The sequence below is a fragment of the Papio anubis genome, chromosome 6 (genome assembly GCF_008728515.1).
Source record: "Papio anubis isolate 15944 chromosome 6, Panubis1.0, whole genome shotgun sequence".
Classification (NCBI taxonomy): Eukaryota; Metazoa; Chordata; class Mammalia; order Primates; family Cercopithecidae; genus Papio; species Papio anubis.
Genome location: NC_044981.1, coordinates 115,910,569 through 115,926,939, shown reverse-complemented (window position 1 = coordinate 115,926,939; position 16,371 = coordinate 115,910,569). Strand labels below are relative to the sequence as shown.

The 16,371-nt window shown below is 40.6% G+C and overlaps 1 protein-coding gene and 1 long non-coding RNA gene across 9 annotated transcripts in view; one reads left to right on the top strand and one right to left on the bottom strand.

Annotated features, from left to right (window-relative positions):
• The window catches only part of ADGB (androglobin), a 235,351-nt gene that overhangs the window by 202,969 nt on the left and 16,011 nt on the right, over window positions 1-16,371 (top strand). For 5 of the 6 annotated variants that reach the window (XR_002521725.2, XM_021937749.2, XM_021937747.2 and 2 more), the window contains 3 exons: window positions 862-1,038; window positions 1,805-1,907; window positions 4,353-4,574. Coding sequence is in view for 5 of the 6 variants with exons in the window: in XM_021937749.2 (XP_021793441.2) it covers window positions 862-1,038; window positions 1,805-1,907; window positions 4,353-4,574 (502 nt within the window). In the remaining variant the exon portion in view is untranslated. The remainder of the gene's footprint in view (window positions 1-861; window positions 1,039-1,804; window positions 1,908-4,352; window positions 4,575-16,371) is intronic. The other variant, XM_021937748.2, reaches the window with a different exon arrangement.
• Window positions 949-15,352, bottom strand: LOC110743149. 3 transcript variants are annotated; one of them, XR_002521728.2, is made up of 5 exons: window positions 14,667-15,352; window positions 9,235-9,434; window positions 5,787-5,909; window positions 1,747-1,889; window positions 949-1,091 (listed from the first exon to the last, which is right to left on the bottom strand). It is a non-coding gene; the product is annotated as an uncharacterized LOC110743149 (long non-coding RNA). The 3 variants fall into 3 exon arrangements; XR_004184393.1 differs by lacking the exon at window positions 14,667-15,352 and adding an exon at window positions 10,145-10,302; XR_002521726.2 differs by lacking the exon at window positions 9,235-9,434 and having other exon boundaries at window positions 14,667-15,288.

The window sequence follows — 16,371 nt, the reverse complement described above, 5'->3', positions numbered from 1 at the left end:
TATCAGTGATAATTGACATAGTCTCAACCTTATGTAAAGTTCTATGTAACCACATTAGTTTCAAGCCTCTGTTCCCAGCCTAAGGTCCATTCCATGCAGGTGATCCCATGAGACATTAAAATGTTGTTAATTTTCATAATGAATATATAGCAAGTATATACAGACCTGGAAATGATCAACTATCCTGCTCTCATTTTTGTGAAGAGATGCTATGAGTGAACACAGTTACAATTTATAATTTAATGTGTACAGCTTTTAAGTAAAATTTGCATACATGAAATGCACTAATCACAGTTGTAACATTCAGTGAGTTTTGATCAATGTATTCACCATGTAATCCATGCCCCTATCAAGATATAAATTATAGATTATTTCCATAAGCTCGGGAATTATCTCAAACTTCTTTGCATTCCATTTTCTAATTCTCACACCTCATCTCTTGGTAACAACTGATCTTTCAGTCACCATAGATTAGTCTTGCCTAAATTGCTCTGGAATTTTATACAAATGACATACAAGATGATGTACCCTTTTGTGCTTAACTTCTTTATCAAAGTATAATATCTGTCTGTGGTGTATATCAGTAGTTTATTACTTTTTAATATTAAGCAGAACCCAATTATATGACTATATTACAATTTGTTTATCCATTCCTTGATTGATAGACATATATGTTGGCTTTTTGTGTGTATTATGAATAAGACTGCAATGAACATTTTTGTACAAGTCTTTTGTGAATATATGTTTTCATTTATCTCCAGTAAATACCTAATAGTGAAATTATGTATCATAAGGTAAAATATAGACCCTCTTGAAAGGAGGAAAGCATGCAACCCACAGGTTTTTATTTTATTTTATCAGATATCCACTGTTCACCCTCAACAAGAAGACCCAAATAAGCCCTACTGGATTTTGAGGTTGGTCACTGAACACAGTGAATCAGAATTATTTGAAGTGAAAAAGGATACAGAACGGGCAGATGAAATCCGAGCCATGAAACAGGCATGGGAGACAGCTGAGCCAGGAAGAGCAATCAAGGTCATCTGACTTCGAAAAGCTGTCATCTTTTACTTTTCTTCCTTAGGCATGCTCTGAAAAAAATAGTCATGCTGATAAAAACCATGTAGCCTGTCCTTTGGTAATGGTATCTGAAATTTTATCAGACAGATATTGAATAACCACATTGTAAAATGTTACCCTCCTGATTACCCAAAGGACTTGCAAAAACAAAGCACATTGTGGTACCAATTATAGGCCCACACTATGGGTTACCTCATTCTTTCACACAGCCCTGGCTATCTGCATGTCTGCTCTTAACACCCCCAAGTAAGAAAGCATTCAAATGTTTAATATGTGATTTACTACACTTTGCACAGCCTTAGATGGATTAAAAACCATGCGCTGCCCCCTTGTGGAATATACACACCTAGTCTCTGATCTATCTCCTGTAAAAGTGATTGCCATAGTGACACTTACCATGTAAGGGCTTGGTGTCACAATTCAGGGTTATTGGGGCAGATGAAAAAGATTCAGGAACCGCTGCATCTAAGATAGTACGCCCAGAAACGTATTCTTTTTAGGGCTGCTTCTTCATCTATTCTCAAAAATAACTGTCAAAATCATGGATGATTCAGAATTTGAGTTTATCTGATAATGAAGAAGAGCTGGCCTGCTTCATTTAGAATGCCCTATTTAATTCACATTTTCCTGTTTCGTTTTCGATTGAATACCATTAATATGTATTACCTGTACTGGTTGTTGCTTTTGAAGAGCTTTTAAAAAGCTGCTCATGTTTGTTCTTTAGGCTTCTCAGGCTCGTCTGCATTACCTTAGCGGGTTCATTAAGAAAACATCTGATGCTGAGAGTCCACCTATATCTGAAAGCCAAACTAAACCAAAGGAAGAAGGTCAGTGGATCCTGCCCCAGCTGCCTCAGAGCACAGTGCTGTGACTGACACTTCTTAAAAAATTATCAGTGGGTTGTGCTTGGTAAAAAGGAGACATTTCAGAACCTCATTCCTTGAGGATCATACAAAGTTGCACAATTTCAGATAACTATATGAACAGTGCTTCAATTTTCAAATCACTTTCACACATTTTCCCATTTAAGTCCTACATCTGTCCCATCACACACACTGTGCAAGGAGATGTGGTTTTCTCCACTTAACAAATGATAAAACCAGAAAGAATGATGCAACCTATTTAGAAAGTAGCAGTATAAAACTTGAAGGTAGGTTTATTACTATAAATCTGGCACATTTCTAATAATAATAATAATAAACAATAACAAAAAGAAGTCATACATCAACCCATTTAAGCATATATTATAATATTATTCCAATTTATCAATAAGCACACAGGCACCAGAGACCATCAGTAATATTCTAAGTTCAGAGCCAGAGACAGAATTGGCCTGCAGACAGGCCCTTCATAATACCAATGTCTTCTCACAGCCACTTGACCGATTGCATTATCGCCACACTGAGGTGTCCATGGAGGCAGAAGGCCTTCACATCCCAAATCATGCTTTTCCATTTGTGTATATTCAGGAATGTAATTCAATAATTGTTATAAAAATAGTATCTCTTAACTTTTCATATGAACAGTGTGAATAGCAAATACCATCCTAATTCTGTTATCCTGGGATAGGCAAAGCATTTTACATATATTAGCTCACTTTAACCTATAGCAACTATGAGGTATGTATTACTTACTCTTGTCATCTTAGAGATAAAGAGACCAAAGCTCAGAGAGCTACCTTATCCTTCCTAAGTCATCCATCTCAAAAGTGATGAAGTTGGGATTTGAAATATTTCTAACTCCTCAAGTACTCACTCCTCTACTAGAGTCTAATGTAATGCTAGGAAAACAAAGGTGAATAGGATTCAGTTCTTGTCCTTTAGGCTATAGATTTATTACTTTTTAAATTTTGTTTTAATGTATGTGTATAAAATATTACACTGAATACATTAAAAATGACCAAAAGACTTTATTCCAGACTACTGAAGTAGGGGAGAAAGGTTGAATTTAACTGTAGATACAACAGGAACAAGTGGGGATTTAAAACCAACGGTACAGGTGAGGGAGTAGTTGGTAAATTACTAAGAGGAACTTGGTTAGACGTCAAGGGTCAGGAAAGAGGAACTTGATCAGGTATCAAGGGTGGAAGCATTCTGGATAAACTGACTTAGCAGGATTTTTTGCTAAAACTGGGGTCACCAGGCCAAGGACAAGGACTACTTGAGAACAGGGCTCAGAGAGCCTGACCCTGTCATAGAACACACATACAATAAAAGCCACCAATTGTAACTGTATGGCTTGATTAATTTTTGCATGTGAATACTCAGTAGCCACTGTTTAGATCAAGATTAGACTTACCACATACTGAAAGTCCTGCTCATTTGTTTCCAAGTCATTTTCTCCCTCAAGGTAACAACTAGTTCGACCCCCATCACCATTAAATAATTTTGCCTATTCTTGAATTTCAATTTAGACTCTTATGTACCCTGTATGTCTCACTATTTAGTTATTTTATTTCTTACTGTGCCTGGAATAGTAAGCTACATTTTATAAGAAATTTGTCGATGTTATGTAAGTTCAACTTACTGGAATAAGTTTCCTTTTTACCTCTTTTTTTTCCCTCCTCAATCTCCTCAAGTCTTGCTCTAGGGATACATCAACTTTAATAATATTTTTAAGAAATCGACCTTTGACTACTGCATATCTACCTTTTATTTCAACATTTCTTCATGCCCTTAAGTACTTTCCTATCACCACCTTTCATTCAATGCAAAACATAACATGAATTTGGTCACCCGCAACTGACAAATAGGAAAACAATGTCTATATATAATGTGGAAATTGTGGTAGGTTTTACATAGTTTTTCCTAGGCTAGGGATCTGTAACACTGAATAGACTCAGAGTATCAAGAAAAAATTTCCTAGCTTTACGACGTCACAAGAAAGAGCTCTGTTCAGCTCTATTTTAAGACAATTTTAAATAAAGGTCTATCCATTATGAACCATTGTGAGCATAGGGCTAGTTGTACTTCCTGCAGGGCCCACCTTCACAGCAGCCCCAATAATTCAAATATCCCATTTCCGTTTATGTTGTCCCAACTTCTAAAAGCCTCTATTATATGACATTTTAATACATGGAGGCAGTTTCCAGACACACTTTCTGCCTGGGTCAGTCTTCTAGGGTGACAGTTTTGCTAGTGCTCTGGTTAGAAGTTATAGAGCTTTTGAGTCATCTGCTCTAAATCTGTGCTCCCATCATCAAGCCCTGTTACTCTTTGCATATGATTTCATGGAATGCAAGCTTTTTCAGTAATGCACATGTCTTGTTGTAGTAGAAACAGCTGCAAGTGGTGTAAAAGAGCCAAACTCAAAGAATTCTGCAGGCTCAGAGAGCAAGGAGATGACACAAACAGGATCAGGGAGTGTGGCGTGGAAGAAGTGGCAATTGACCAAGAGCTTGAGGGATGTGGCAAAATCCACGAGTAGCGAAAGTGGAGGAGCATCTTCACCGGGGAAGGAAGAGCGCGAGCAGAGCACACGGAAGGAAAACATTAGTAAGTATTGCTCTCATTGGTAAGATAAACATGTATTTTCAAATAAAAATTGTGGAAAGGATTTTAACTTAAACATAAGTGATGGCTAGGGCTATAAAAGTAGAAAATATATCTTTTCAATTTGTAGATTTTCATTTTACTTAACAGTTGGGAATTTGCTCAAGGACCTGATTACAAAATATTAACCAAAAGATAAAAGCTGGCAAAAGCCCCCCTCCACACACAAATTTGCAGGTATATTTTTTTCTGTGTATAGGCTTTCTGTGTCTACAAATGCTAAAAATAAAATGCCAACATTTACACATACACTTGTCATTAAACACAGATTTTTTTGTGTTATCTGTAGCATGCTACATGATAGATTTCCTTTTTACCTTTAATAACAAATTTTAAGAATGTAGTTTTTTAAATGTTGAAAATGAGCAATTTTCAGTGGTGTACAAGTCACCCTGACTTGATTCATTTCTATGTGGATTCATATCTGTTCACTAAACTGAACTAAATCCCTGATCAAAGGAAAATGCCTTTCCACACTCCTAGTTTCCATGAATTCCTAAGCAACTCCTCAACTCCTCCTGTCTTAAAGGGAACAAAATGTCCTGTTAATGCATTTGGAGAGAATAAATGAGGCTCTTCCTTCAGGTGTGAGCACTACCTAGACTGTGCTGGAACAGTCAGTCAGCTTCAGGTGATCATGGCCCATTTGTCTCTCATATCAAGCCACATCCTCCGGTTAAACCTGGATCAATAGTATAATCTTACTCTCTATTTTTCTACGTGTTTTGAACCCAGGCAGCAAAGAAGGAAGTCTTAATAAGAAGTATTCTCAGAAAAGCCAACAATGGTTCTTTTCTCAAAATTGCTAAACCATTCTGAGAATTTTAAAATTAAGAAGTGTTTAAAGCTAAAGCATGTCCTTAAGTGATTTCCATACTAAGAGGAAAATTCCAAAATTCAAAGGAATCTTTTACTATACTAACAGGAGATTCTGATATTTTTTAAGCAATATATTGAAAGTATATGCCCATTCAATACGTAATAGCTCACATGATGGTAGCAGTAAAACTTATTAGAACACATTCCATTTAATATTAATATTTAATTTGTAGAGTAATCTTTCCATCTCTTATCTCACTTGAGATTACGTAAATTAGAGAAAGCATATATTGCTCTCTCCACTTCTAAAATGACAGGATTGGAAAAATGACTCACCCGAGAGCAGGAAACTGATGCAGTTTGGGTAGAACTTGGATTTAAACCCAGCTCTTTGGTCTCCATCTATTGTGATCTCTAACTGAACACAAACTTTTCCCCATCCTTAGTTAATTTAAACATCTATAAAATAGAAAAATGTAGCTAAAACAATGCAACTTAAATTCTGATATCAAATTGCTTACTTATGTGCTAACAAAGTAATCCTTTTTGAAATTTTATTTTTAATTAGCAAATAATTATATATATTTATGGGGTACAATGGGATGTTTTGATACATGTATAGGTTATGGAATGATCAAATCAAGCTAATAAATGTATTCATTACCTAAAATACTTATTATTTCCTTGTGGTGAGATCATTTAATATCCACTCTGTTAGCTATTTTGAAACATCCAATACACTGTTAACTGTGTTCACCAAGCTGTGCAATAGAACACCAGAACCTATTCCTGCTAGCTAACTGAAACTAACTGTACCCTTTGACAAACATTTTCCCTTTCCTTGTCCACTACACTATGACCCCCCAGCCTCTGGTAACCACCATCCTAATATCTGTATGTTCAACATTTTAGATTCCACATATAAATGAGACCATGCCATATTTGTCTCTCTGAGGCTGGCTTTTTTACTTAGCATCTTGTCCTCCAGGTTTGTCCATAATGTTGCAAATGACAGAATTTTCTGTTTGTTAAAGACTAAATAGTATTCCATTGTGTCTACATACCACATTTTGAAAAATCCATTCATCTATTGATGGGTACTTTGGTCATTTCCCTATGTTGGCTGTTGTGAATAATGTAATGAACATACAAGTACAGACACCTCTTTCACATACTTGTATTAATTCCTTTGGATATATACCCACAAGCAGGATTGCTGGATCATGCGGTAATTCTACTTTTAGTTTTTCAAATAATCTCCATACTGGTTTTTCAAATGGCTTGTAATTATTCCCAGTACCACCAAAGTGTACCTGAGTTCCCTTTTATCCACACTCTCACCAATGCTTGTTATCTCTCATCTTTTTTATAACAGCCAATGTAACAGGTATGAGGTAGTATCTCATTGTGGTTTTAATGTGCATTTTTCTGATGACTGGAGATGTTGATCATCTTTTTATATATGTGTTGGTCATTTGTATCTCTTCTTTTGAGTAATATCTATTCAGGTTCTTTACCCATTTTTTAATCTAGTTATTTGCTTTCTTATTATTGAGTAGCTTAAGTTCCTTGTATATATTGAATATTAGCCTCTTATCCAATGCATGATTTCTGAATATTTTAACTCAACCCATGGGTTGACTCATCACTTTTCATTGTTTCATTTGTACAGCAAAGGTTTTTAGTTTGGTACAGCCCCACTTGTCTATTTTTACTTTTGTTTCTGTGTTCTTAGGATCATATTCAAAGAAAATATTGCCCACACTAATATCATGGGCTGTTTCTCCTGTTTTTCTTCTAGTAGTTTTATAGTTTCTGGACTTATGTTTAAGTTTTTAATCTATTTTGAATTGATCTTTTTTGGTTTTTGTTTTATTTTTAGAGAGGTTGGAGTACAGTGGCTCAATCACGGCTCACTGCAGCCTCAACCTCCCAGGCTCAATTGATCTGCCCACCTCAGCCTCCTGAGTAGCTGAGACTATAAGCACATGCCACTATTTCTGGTGAATATTTTATTTTTTATAGAGATGAGGTCTCACTATGTTGCCCAGGCTAATCTCAAATTCCTGGGCTCAAGGAATTCTCCAGCCTCAGCCTCCTAAAGTTCTGGGTTTACAGGCATGAGTCACCCTGGCCTGAGTTGATTCTTGCATAAAGGTCCATTTTACTTCTTTTGCATGTGAATATCAGGTTTTCCAAACACCATTTGTTGAAGAGATCTCCGTTTCCCATTGTGTGTTCTGTTCCATTTGTTTTCAGTTTAGTTTTTATTTTGAGACAGTGCCTTGCTCAGTCCCCCAAACTGGAGTTCAGTGGCACAGTAACAGCTCATTGCAGCCTCAACATCCTGGGCTCAAGCTATCCTCCCACCTTGGCCTTCCAACGTGCTAGGATGACAGGCGTGAGCCACCACACTCAGCCTCTATTCCATCTGTTGATGTGTCTGTTTTTATGCCAGCACCATGTTGTTTTGATTAGTATAGCGTTGTAATGTATTTTGAAGTCTGGTGATGCCTCCCTCTTTGTTATTTTTGGTCCAGATGGCTTTGACTATATGAGGCCTTTGGGGGTTCCATACAAATTTTAGGAATGTTTTTGTCTACTTCTCTGGAGAACGACATTAGATTTTTGGTAGGGATTGCATTGAATATGTGGAATGCATTGAGTGGTATGAACATTTTAACATTAATTCTTCCAGTCTATGAACACAGGATGTTTTTCTATTTATTTATGTCACTTTCAATTTCTTTCATCAATATTTTTTCCAAGGCTGCACCAACCTCCACTCACGCAGTCTACACTGTGCTCTGAAACTAATAAGGTAATTTTTAAATTAAGAAAATTGACTGTAATCATGATTCATCAGTTTGCACCAGCCCAGGGGCAGTCACAGCATGGACTTTTTTTTTTTTACCCAGAGTCCCAGACCAGTATTGTAAGGCATGGAAGTTCATGCCCCAGTTTCAGCTCATCTGCTCCTAATTTATTCACACCTTTGGCCATCAGAGTCTTTGGACATGTGCAATAAAGTCTACGTAGTTGTGAACAGGTATACTTTTGCACAGAGAGGAGAAATAAGAACAGAGAGGAAAGATAAAAGTCAGCAGGAAAGGAGGAGCTAGACCAAGCAGCCTATCTCCAAGCACAAAATGTCTGCAAGACATTTCTCAAACACTTGAAAACATTTATTATCATTTTAATGTTTGCATGCCACTGTGTCCAGAGTTGGTTCCTTCCAGTGGGTTCGTGGTCTCCCTGACTTCAAGAATGAAGCCACGGACCTTCGCAGTGAGTGTTACAGCTCTTAAAGATGTCATGGACCCAAAGAGTGAGTGGTAGTAAGGTTTATTGTGAAGAGCAAAAGAACAAAGCTTCCCCAGCATGGAAGGGAACCCAAGTGGGTTTCTGCTGCTGGCTGGGGTGGCCAACTTTTATTCCCTTATTTGTCCCCTCCCATGTTCCCTTTCTGCCCTGTCAGAGTGCCCTTTTTTCAATCCTCCCTGCAATTGGCTACTTTTAGACTCCTGATGATTGGTGCATTTTACAGAGTGCTGATTGGTGCATTCTACAGAGTGCTGATTGGGGCATTTTACAAAGCACTGATTGGTGCATTTTACAATCTTCTTGCTAGCTACGGAGCACTGATTGCTACATTTTTACAGCGTGCCGATTGGTGCATTTTACAATACTCTTCTATGACAGAAAAGCTCTCCAAGTCCCCATTTGACCTAGGAAGTCCAGCTGGCTTCACCTCTCAATCCCCCCTCTAAACAGGACACCCCACCTGCTTTTGTGAATTGGGTGATGACTGCTCTAGCTACTTCCTGCTGTATGAGGACAAAGAAGGGGCCCTGCAGTTGTAGTGTCCTCCAGAGGGGAGCTCTCTAGGCCAGTCAAAGGTCCAGGGGTCCTCAGTAGAAGTTGTGAGTTGAGCTTATTTGGGGTTCCATTTGTAAAACCATCTGTAGTTTGATGGCCTTGATCCTGGAGGAAACAAATTTGACAAGGAGGTTAAAAATACAGGGCCTGAAGGTGAGTAATAGCAAGATGGCTGTCGCAGGAACTAGAAAGGGGAGAAGCCATGTCGCCCAACTCCAGAAGCTCGTATAAGAGTTTGAAAGATGTTGTCTGATTTCAGAAGCCTTTTCCTGTAAATGCCAGGCAGCGTTTCATACTATCCCTGACTGGTTAGTGTAAAAGCAACACTCCTCCCCTAAGAACATGCAAAGTCCTCTTTTCTCAGCAGCCAGGAGGTCTAGGCCTCAGCGGTTTTGGAGAGTCACTGCTGCCAAAGAGTCTATTTGGGATGGTAGAGTAAGCATGGATTTCATTATTTCTTGAAAACTGCCTGAGAAATTCTTTGAGAGTGTGTGATAGTAGGATAATGAAGTAGATAGACTGGCTATTCTGGTTCCTGAAGCAGTGGCCATTCCTAACCCTATAAGTAGGGGTATTCATTGTATGACCCTGCACTGACAGACTTGAGCTTTGAGGGGCACTGATAGGGTCTGATTTACTGGGGCAATGTCAATGTTGGGACTTAGGAAGACTAAGGTACAGGTGCCTGTCCAGTTGGTAGGGAGGCAGATATAGGTTGAAGTTCCACATAAGAAGAATATGCCTTGGCTTGGTAGACAGAACTGGTTGTGTACATTAAAAAGGTGTGTGAGTTTGTTGTTTTCATTTTCCCATACCTGTAGAGTACTTGCCAAGGCAACTCCGGTGAGTGACTGGAAAGGGGTGTTGGGAGCAAACTGAGTGGCTCTCTGTGTTCTGTTTTCCCATTGGAGAAAAAACCATTTTGTATCTATTAGGAACTATTCAAGAGAGTGATTGAAAGAGGGGATGAGAAGGCATTCATTAGTGGTGGGGGTGCCGCTGCAGTGGGTCCAGGGGTGAATGTTCATACAGGGAGTATGTTTGCCATTACAAAACCCAGACTGTTTGTTAAGTAGGAAGGAGGTGATTATTTTTGGAGGCCTTGAGAAGCGGACAAGCCATCTGAATGGAGCTCTTTGGGTGAGCTGGAAGTTACTATGATCAGTTGGAGCTTGAAGTTGTAGGTGTAATTACACTGATGGGATAGTAGATGCCCCATGGGCAGACCTGATAACAGGTTGTGTTGTATGCATAAAGGGGCTTGGAAAGTTAAGATGGTATTCGTAGTCACAGGGCCATGTATGGGCTTTTCATTGCTCATGTAGTAGGTGAGGTTAGAAATGTAAGAGCGTAAAAGCTGGATTGCGCATCCTGTTAGGGTATTCTTGGTCCTATCAGAGATGGGGAAGTCAGCTAATGATTGCATATTTAGAAGTTGGAAAGGGTCTTTTCCTTCATAATTGGGGTGGCAGGTTAAGTTAGTAAAGACGCAGGGTTTTTTTGCGGGAACGGGAGTGGCAATGTAAGCAGTGGCTGATAGAGAGATACAAAGCCAACAGTCATTTGGCTAGGAAGGATTGGACTGGTTTAACAGAGAGTGGGCTAAGTTGAGAGTCTTGTAGAGGTAATTAGGACCTAGTAGAAGGGGAGGGGCGACTATGTGGGGTATCCAAGGAAGCAGGAGGGATACATAGGCAAAGAGTAAGTAGGAAGGTAAAGAGAGTGCCCTGGAAGATGAGATCATTTTATCCAGTCTGAGTTAAAGGTAGGAGTAAATTGCTGTCAGAAGGAAGGAGGATAGAAAAAAAGGTTGACGTGATTAGGATTTCTGTCCTGGCAGAAGCTACAGTATATAGTCCTACTGCATAGAGTATGGTTAGTATACTGCTTAATAATGTGAAGAAACAGTAAAAGAATGCCATTAAAGGGGCAAGGAGAGGTGTTAAAGATTATACAGGTTTTCATTTATCTTTTTTAAGTAGGAAAAGGTTTTTCCTCAGGATCAGCTGTAGGAGCCTTTTTAGTCTGTGACGTTTCCTTCCAGAATAGGTGACGCGAGTCCTCCAACAGTTTGCAGGTGTATCAAAGCTGGTCTGGCTGATCTTGGGACTCCTGAACTGACGGTCCCGCAGGTTCGTCAGGGGGTGTCCAAAGTTTAACTCTGGTGTGGTGAATCCAAGTTTCCCCTCCTGCCACCTTAAATGCAGTGGGGGTAGAGAGGATTACCAAATATGGTCCTTCCCACAAGGAATCCATGGATGGGGAGGTAGAGGAGAGGGACTTGACCAACACTAGATCTCCCAGTTGGAACAACTCTGTTCCCTTGTCTCTTTGACATCCTTCAGGTAGGTTTTTAGGGTTTTGTTGATATTTTGCCAGAGAAGTTATATCCTTGACCAAGTTGGCCATTTCCTGATCAAGTAAGAGGTCATTTGTGAGAAAAGGTCATCCATACAGCATTTCATATGGACTGAGCTCCATTTTGTGAGGAGAATTTTGGATTCCCAACAAGGCCATGGGCAAGAGAGTAGGCCATGGGAGATGAGTTTCTTGTGTTAGTTTCCTTAAGTGCCCCTTGAGTGTTTAATTTGCCTTCTCAACCTTCCCTGAGGATTGTGGCCTCTAGACACAGTGAAGGTAATGTATCCCTAGCGCCCTGGAAATACCCTGAGTTACTGTGGCTTTAAAAGCCAGATTGCCACTTTGTAAGCTTTAGGGAAGCCCAAATCTAGGAATTATTTCATGAATTAGGACTTTAACCACTTCCTGAGACTTCTCTGTCTTGCAGGGGAAGGCTTCTATCCAATTTATAAAGGTATCAGCACAGACCAACAAGTATTGAAATCCCCTTGACTTAGGCATATGGGTGAAGTCTAACTGCCAGTCCTCCCTGGGATAGTGACCTATTCTTTCTTCCCCCAGAGTGGCCTCATGATGTACCAAGGGATTATTCCTTTGGCACACCTCACAGGCTTTGACTACTTGTTGGATGGTCTGGAGGAGATTTGGCCCTGTAAATAGGGATTTGGTCATTTGATGAGTGTTCTCAATACCCATATGAAAGGTTTGGTGGAGGACCTTAAGTATTTTCCACTGGCTGGCTTCAGATATGAGTACCTTTTCCTCTTCTGTCATTAACCACCCCAAGGGGAGAACACTATGCCGCCATGAAAGTCCCCATTCTGTTTTAATCAGGGAATACTGGGGCTTAATCTCTTGGAGAGGGTTGTTCCATGCCAAGGGTCCTTCCATAGGTATTTCTAATGGGAGATTCCACCTGGAAACAATTTTGGCCTCAGTGTCTGCCCGACGGTTTCCTTCTGCCTTTTCTCCTTCACCTTTTTGATGGCTTTGGAAATGTAAGACTGCCATCTCCTTGGGTTTTTGCACTATGTGCAATAACTTCATGATTTCCTTGTGGTATTTAATGGGGGTTCTCCCAGAGGTTAGGAACTCCCTTTCTTTCCATATTGCAGCATGGGCATGTAGGATTAGATAAGCATACTTGATATCTGTATACACATTTATTTCAGTTCTAAGGCTTGGGTAAGCACCACTAGTTCTGCTAACTGGGTGCTGGTCCCTGGGGGAAGAAGTTTAATTTCAAGAGCTGTTACATCACTAACTGTGGCATAACCAATGGCATATCCCATTCTCCACAAATCAACTTCCACCAGTATGTAAGTTAAGGTCAGGATTAGCTAAGGAGACTTCTAAGAGATCCTCTTGGGCGGCATACATCTGGGCTACAATTTGTTGGCAGTCATGCTCAATTGGTTCACCATCCTCTGGGAGAAAAGTAACAGGGTTGAGGACTGCACACATGTGTATGTGAAGCACCGATCCCTCAAAGAGTAGCACCCAGTGTCTAAGCAGGTGGTTTTCTGATAACCATAAATTTCCTTTGGCACCTAATGTGCCATTTACATCATGAGTAGTCCAGACAGTGAGATCCTTTCCTTGTATTATTTTGATAGCCTCTGATACTAAGATGGCCACTGTCGCAACTACCCATAAAGAGTGAGGCTAGCCTTTTGCTACTGTATCAGTTTCCTTACTTAGGTATGCCACTGTTGTGGGGTTGTCCCATGAATCTGAGTAAGAACTCCCAGAGCTATTCCCTCTCTCTCTGTGACATGTAAAAAGAAGTTTTGTCCTGTGGAAAGACTTAAGGCTGGAGCTTGTACTAGGGCCTGCTTTAAGGTTTTGAAGGCTGCTTCTGCCTCTGGTTCCCATTCTACTAGATGAGTATTTGCCCTCTAGGTCTCCTTGATTAGAGTATAGAGCAGCCTGGCCATCTTGCTGTATCCAGGGATCCATAGTCGGCAAAAGCCAGTGATCCCAAGGAACTCCTGCAACTGTTTTAATGTCTTAGGGTGAGGACAAGCCAGGATAGGCTGTATTTGTTCTTTGCTGAGGGCCGTGGTTCCTCTGGATAAGATTAGGCCTAGATATTTGACTGGTTGTAGGCAGAGCTGGGACTTCGATTTAGACACCTTGTACTCTTTGTTAGCTGGAAAGTTCAAGAGATCTCAAGTAGCCTGCTGGCATAAGGCTTCCGAACTGGTAGCCAAAAGTAAATTATCCACGTACTGAAGGACCAAAGAGCCTGGACTTGAAAAGTGGCCTAGATCTTGGGCCAGTGCCTGACCAAACAGATGAGGGATATCCCTAAATTCTTGGAGCAAGACCATACACGTGAGTTGGGATGTGTGGTCTGTGGGATCCTCAAAGGCAAAGAGAAACTGGGAGTCAGAGTGCAGGGGAATGCAGAAGAAGGCACCCATGAGGTCCAAAACAGTGAACCATTCTGCTTCCTCTGGTATTTCAGAGAAAAAGGTATAGGGATTGGGTACAACTGGATATAGAGGAATTACTGCCTCATTGATGAGTCTAAGATCTTGCACTAGTCTCCAATGACCATTTGTTTTTTGTACTCCTAGAATTGGGGTGTTGCAGGGACTGCCGCATTTCCTTACTAAGGCTTGAGCTTTTAAATGTCTAACAATATTCTGTAAACCTTTATGAGTTTCAGGCCATAAGGGATATTACATTTGATAAGGAAAATTGGTGGGGTCTTTTAGCCTGATTTGGACTGGGCAGACATTTTTTGCCCTTCCAAATTGTCCTTCCAATGCCCAGACTTCAGAGTTGATTCCCTCTTCAAGTAGGGGACAACAAATGGGTAACTTGTTCACCATATTCACATAGATAATAGCTCCAGCTCTGGCTAATATGTCCCTCCCTAAGAAGGATGTGAGACTTTAAGGCATAACAAGAAAGGCATGTTAAAAGAGCAAAGTCTCCCAATTACAACTGAAGAGGTGGGAGAAATACCTGGTTATGGACTGTCCCGGGATTCCTTGGATGGTAATGGACCTTGAGCACAGCCATCCAGGAAAGGAGATTAACACTGAGAAGTCCACGCCAGTATCCAGGAGGAAGTCAATTTCCTGGCCCTCAATGGTTAAACTTACCTGGGGCTCAGTGAGGGTGATGACATGAGCTGGTGCTTGCCTTGGGCACCCTCAGTCCTATTGTTGGGTCATCGGGTTGGGGGATTCTGGACCAGAGAATCTTTGTTCTCTGGGGCAGTGTGCCTTCCAGTGATTGCTTTGGCATAGTGGACATGGGCAAGGGGGCAGCTTGTTTCTCACTGGACAATCTTTCTTAAAGTGTCCTTGCAAACCACACAGATAACAAACCCTACCAGGTGATTGGCCTGCTCCATTTTCTGTTCTCTCTGAACCACCAATGTTTGTTTGTCTGAGGGCCATGACTAAGGCTACGGCCTTTCTCTGATCTTGCCTTTCCTTTTGGCCTGTTTCTCTTGGTCCTTATTACAGAACACCAAGGTTGCCAGGTTTAATAATGCCTCCAGATTTTGTTCAGGGCCCAGGGCTCACTTTTGGAGCTTTCTCGTGATATCTGTGGCTGATTGGGTAATAAACTTATCTTTTAGGATCAATTGTCCCTCGAGGGAGTTGGGTGAGAGGGGAGTATATTTTCTTAAGGCCCACTCGAGGAAGGCGGAAAGATTTTCTTCCTTTCCCTGAGTTATGGTGGACATCATTGAATAATTCATGGACTTTTTCCTAATTCTCCTTAGTCCTTCTAGAACACAGGTCAACAGATGTTTGTGACTCCAGTCCCCATGATCTGAGTCAAGGTCCCAGTGGGGATCCCTACTGGGGATGGCTTGCTGACCAGTAGGCAATTTGTCCCTTTCTTCGGCTATCATTCTATCATTTACGTGACTAAGATACCAGGTATCTTCAAACTCTCAGGCTGCAGCTAAAGCCACATTCTTTTCATTAAAGGCCAGGGTTTGATCTAACAATAGCATGACATCTCTCCAAGTGAGGTTGAAGGTTTTCCCTAGACCCTGTAGGACATCTATATACCTATCAGGATTATTTGAAAACTTCTTCAGGTCTACCTTGATCTGCTTTAAATCAGAGAAGGAGAAGGGGACATGTACCCGCGTTGGGGCAAATTCCACTCCCCCTACAGCTTGAAGGGACATAACCGTTAGCCCAGGGGTTTAGTGGTCCCTTGGAGATTTCTTTGCTTATTTCCTTCTGGGTGGGGGAGATTAAAGGAGGCTTATCATTAACAGGAAGGGGAGCTGTAGGGAGGCTAGGATACGGAGGTAGGCTGAAAGGTCCTCCTGTGGAATGTAAATTGCAAGCTATGCATAGTTGTGGATTATCCTTCAATGAAAAGAAAGCTTGGACAAAAGGTATTTCACTCCATTTGCCTTCCCTCTTGCAGAAAAGGTCAAGCTGCAGAATAGTATTATAATTTATACTTCCCTCAGGTGGACATTTTTCCCCATCAGAGAGAGAATATTGGGGCCAGGCCGTAGTGCAGAAAAAAGCAAAGCTGCTTATTTTTCAGGGTTTGCAGGTCAAATTGGTCCCAATGTCTTAAGATGCATTTCAAGGGTGAATTGGTTGATGCCTGAGTGTTTTCCATCTGAAAGAAAAACTGCCCGCATTTTTATTGTTCGCTTGTTTCCCTGCCCAAGAACCTGCAACAA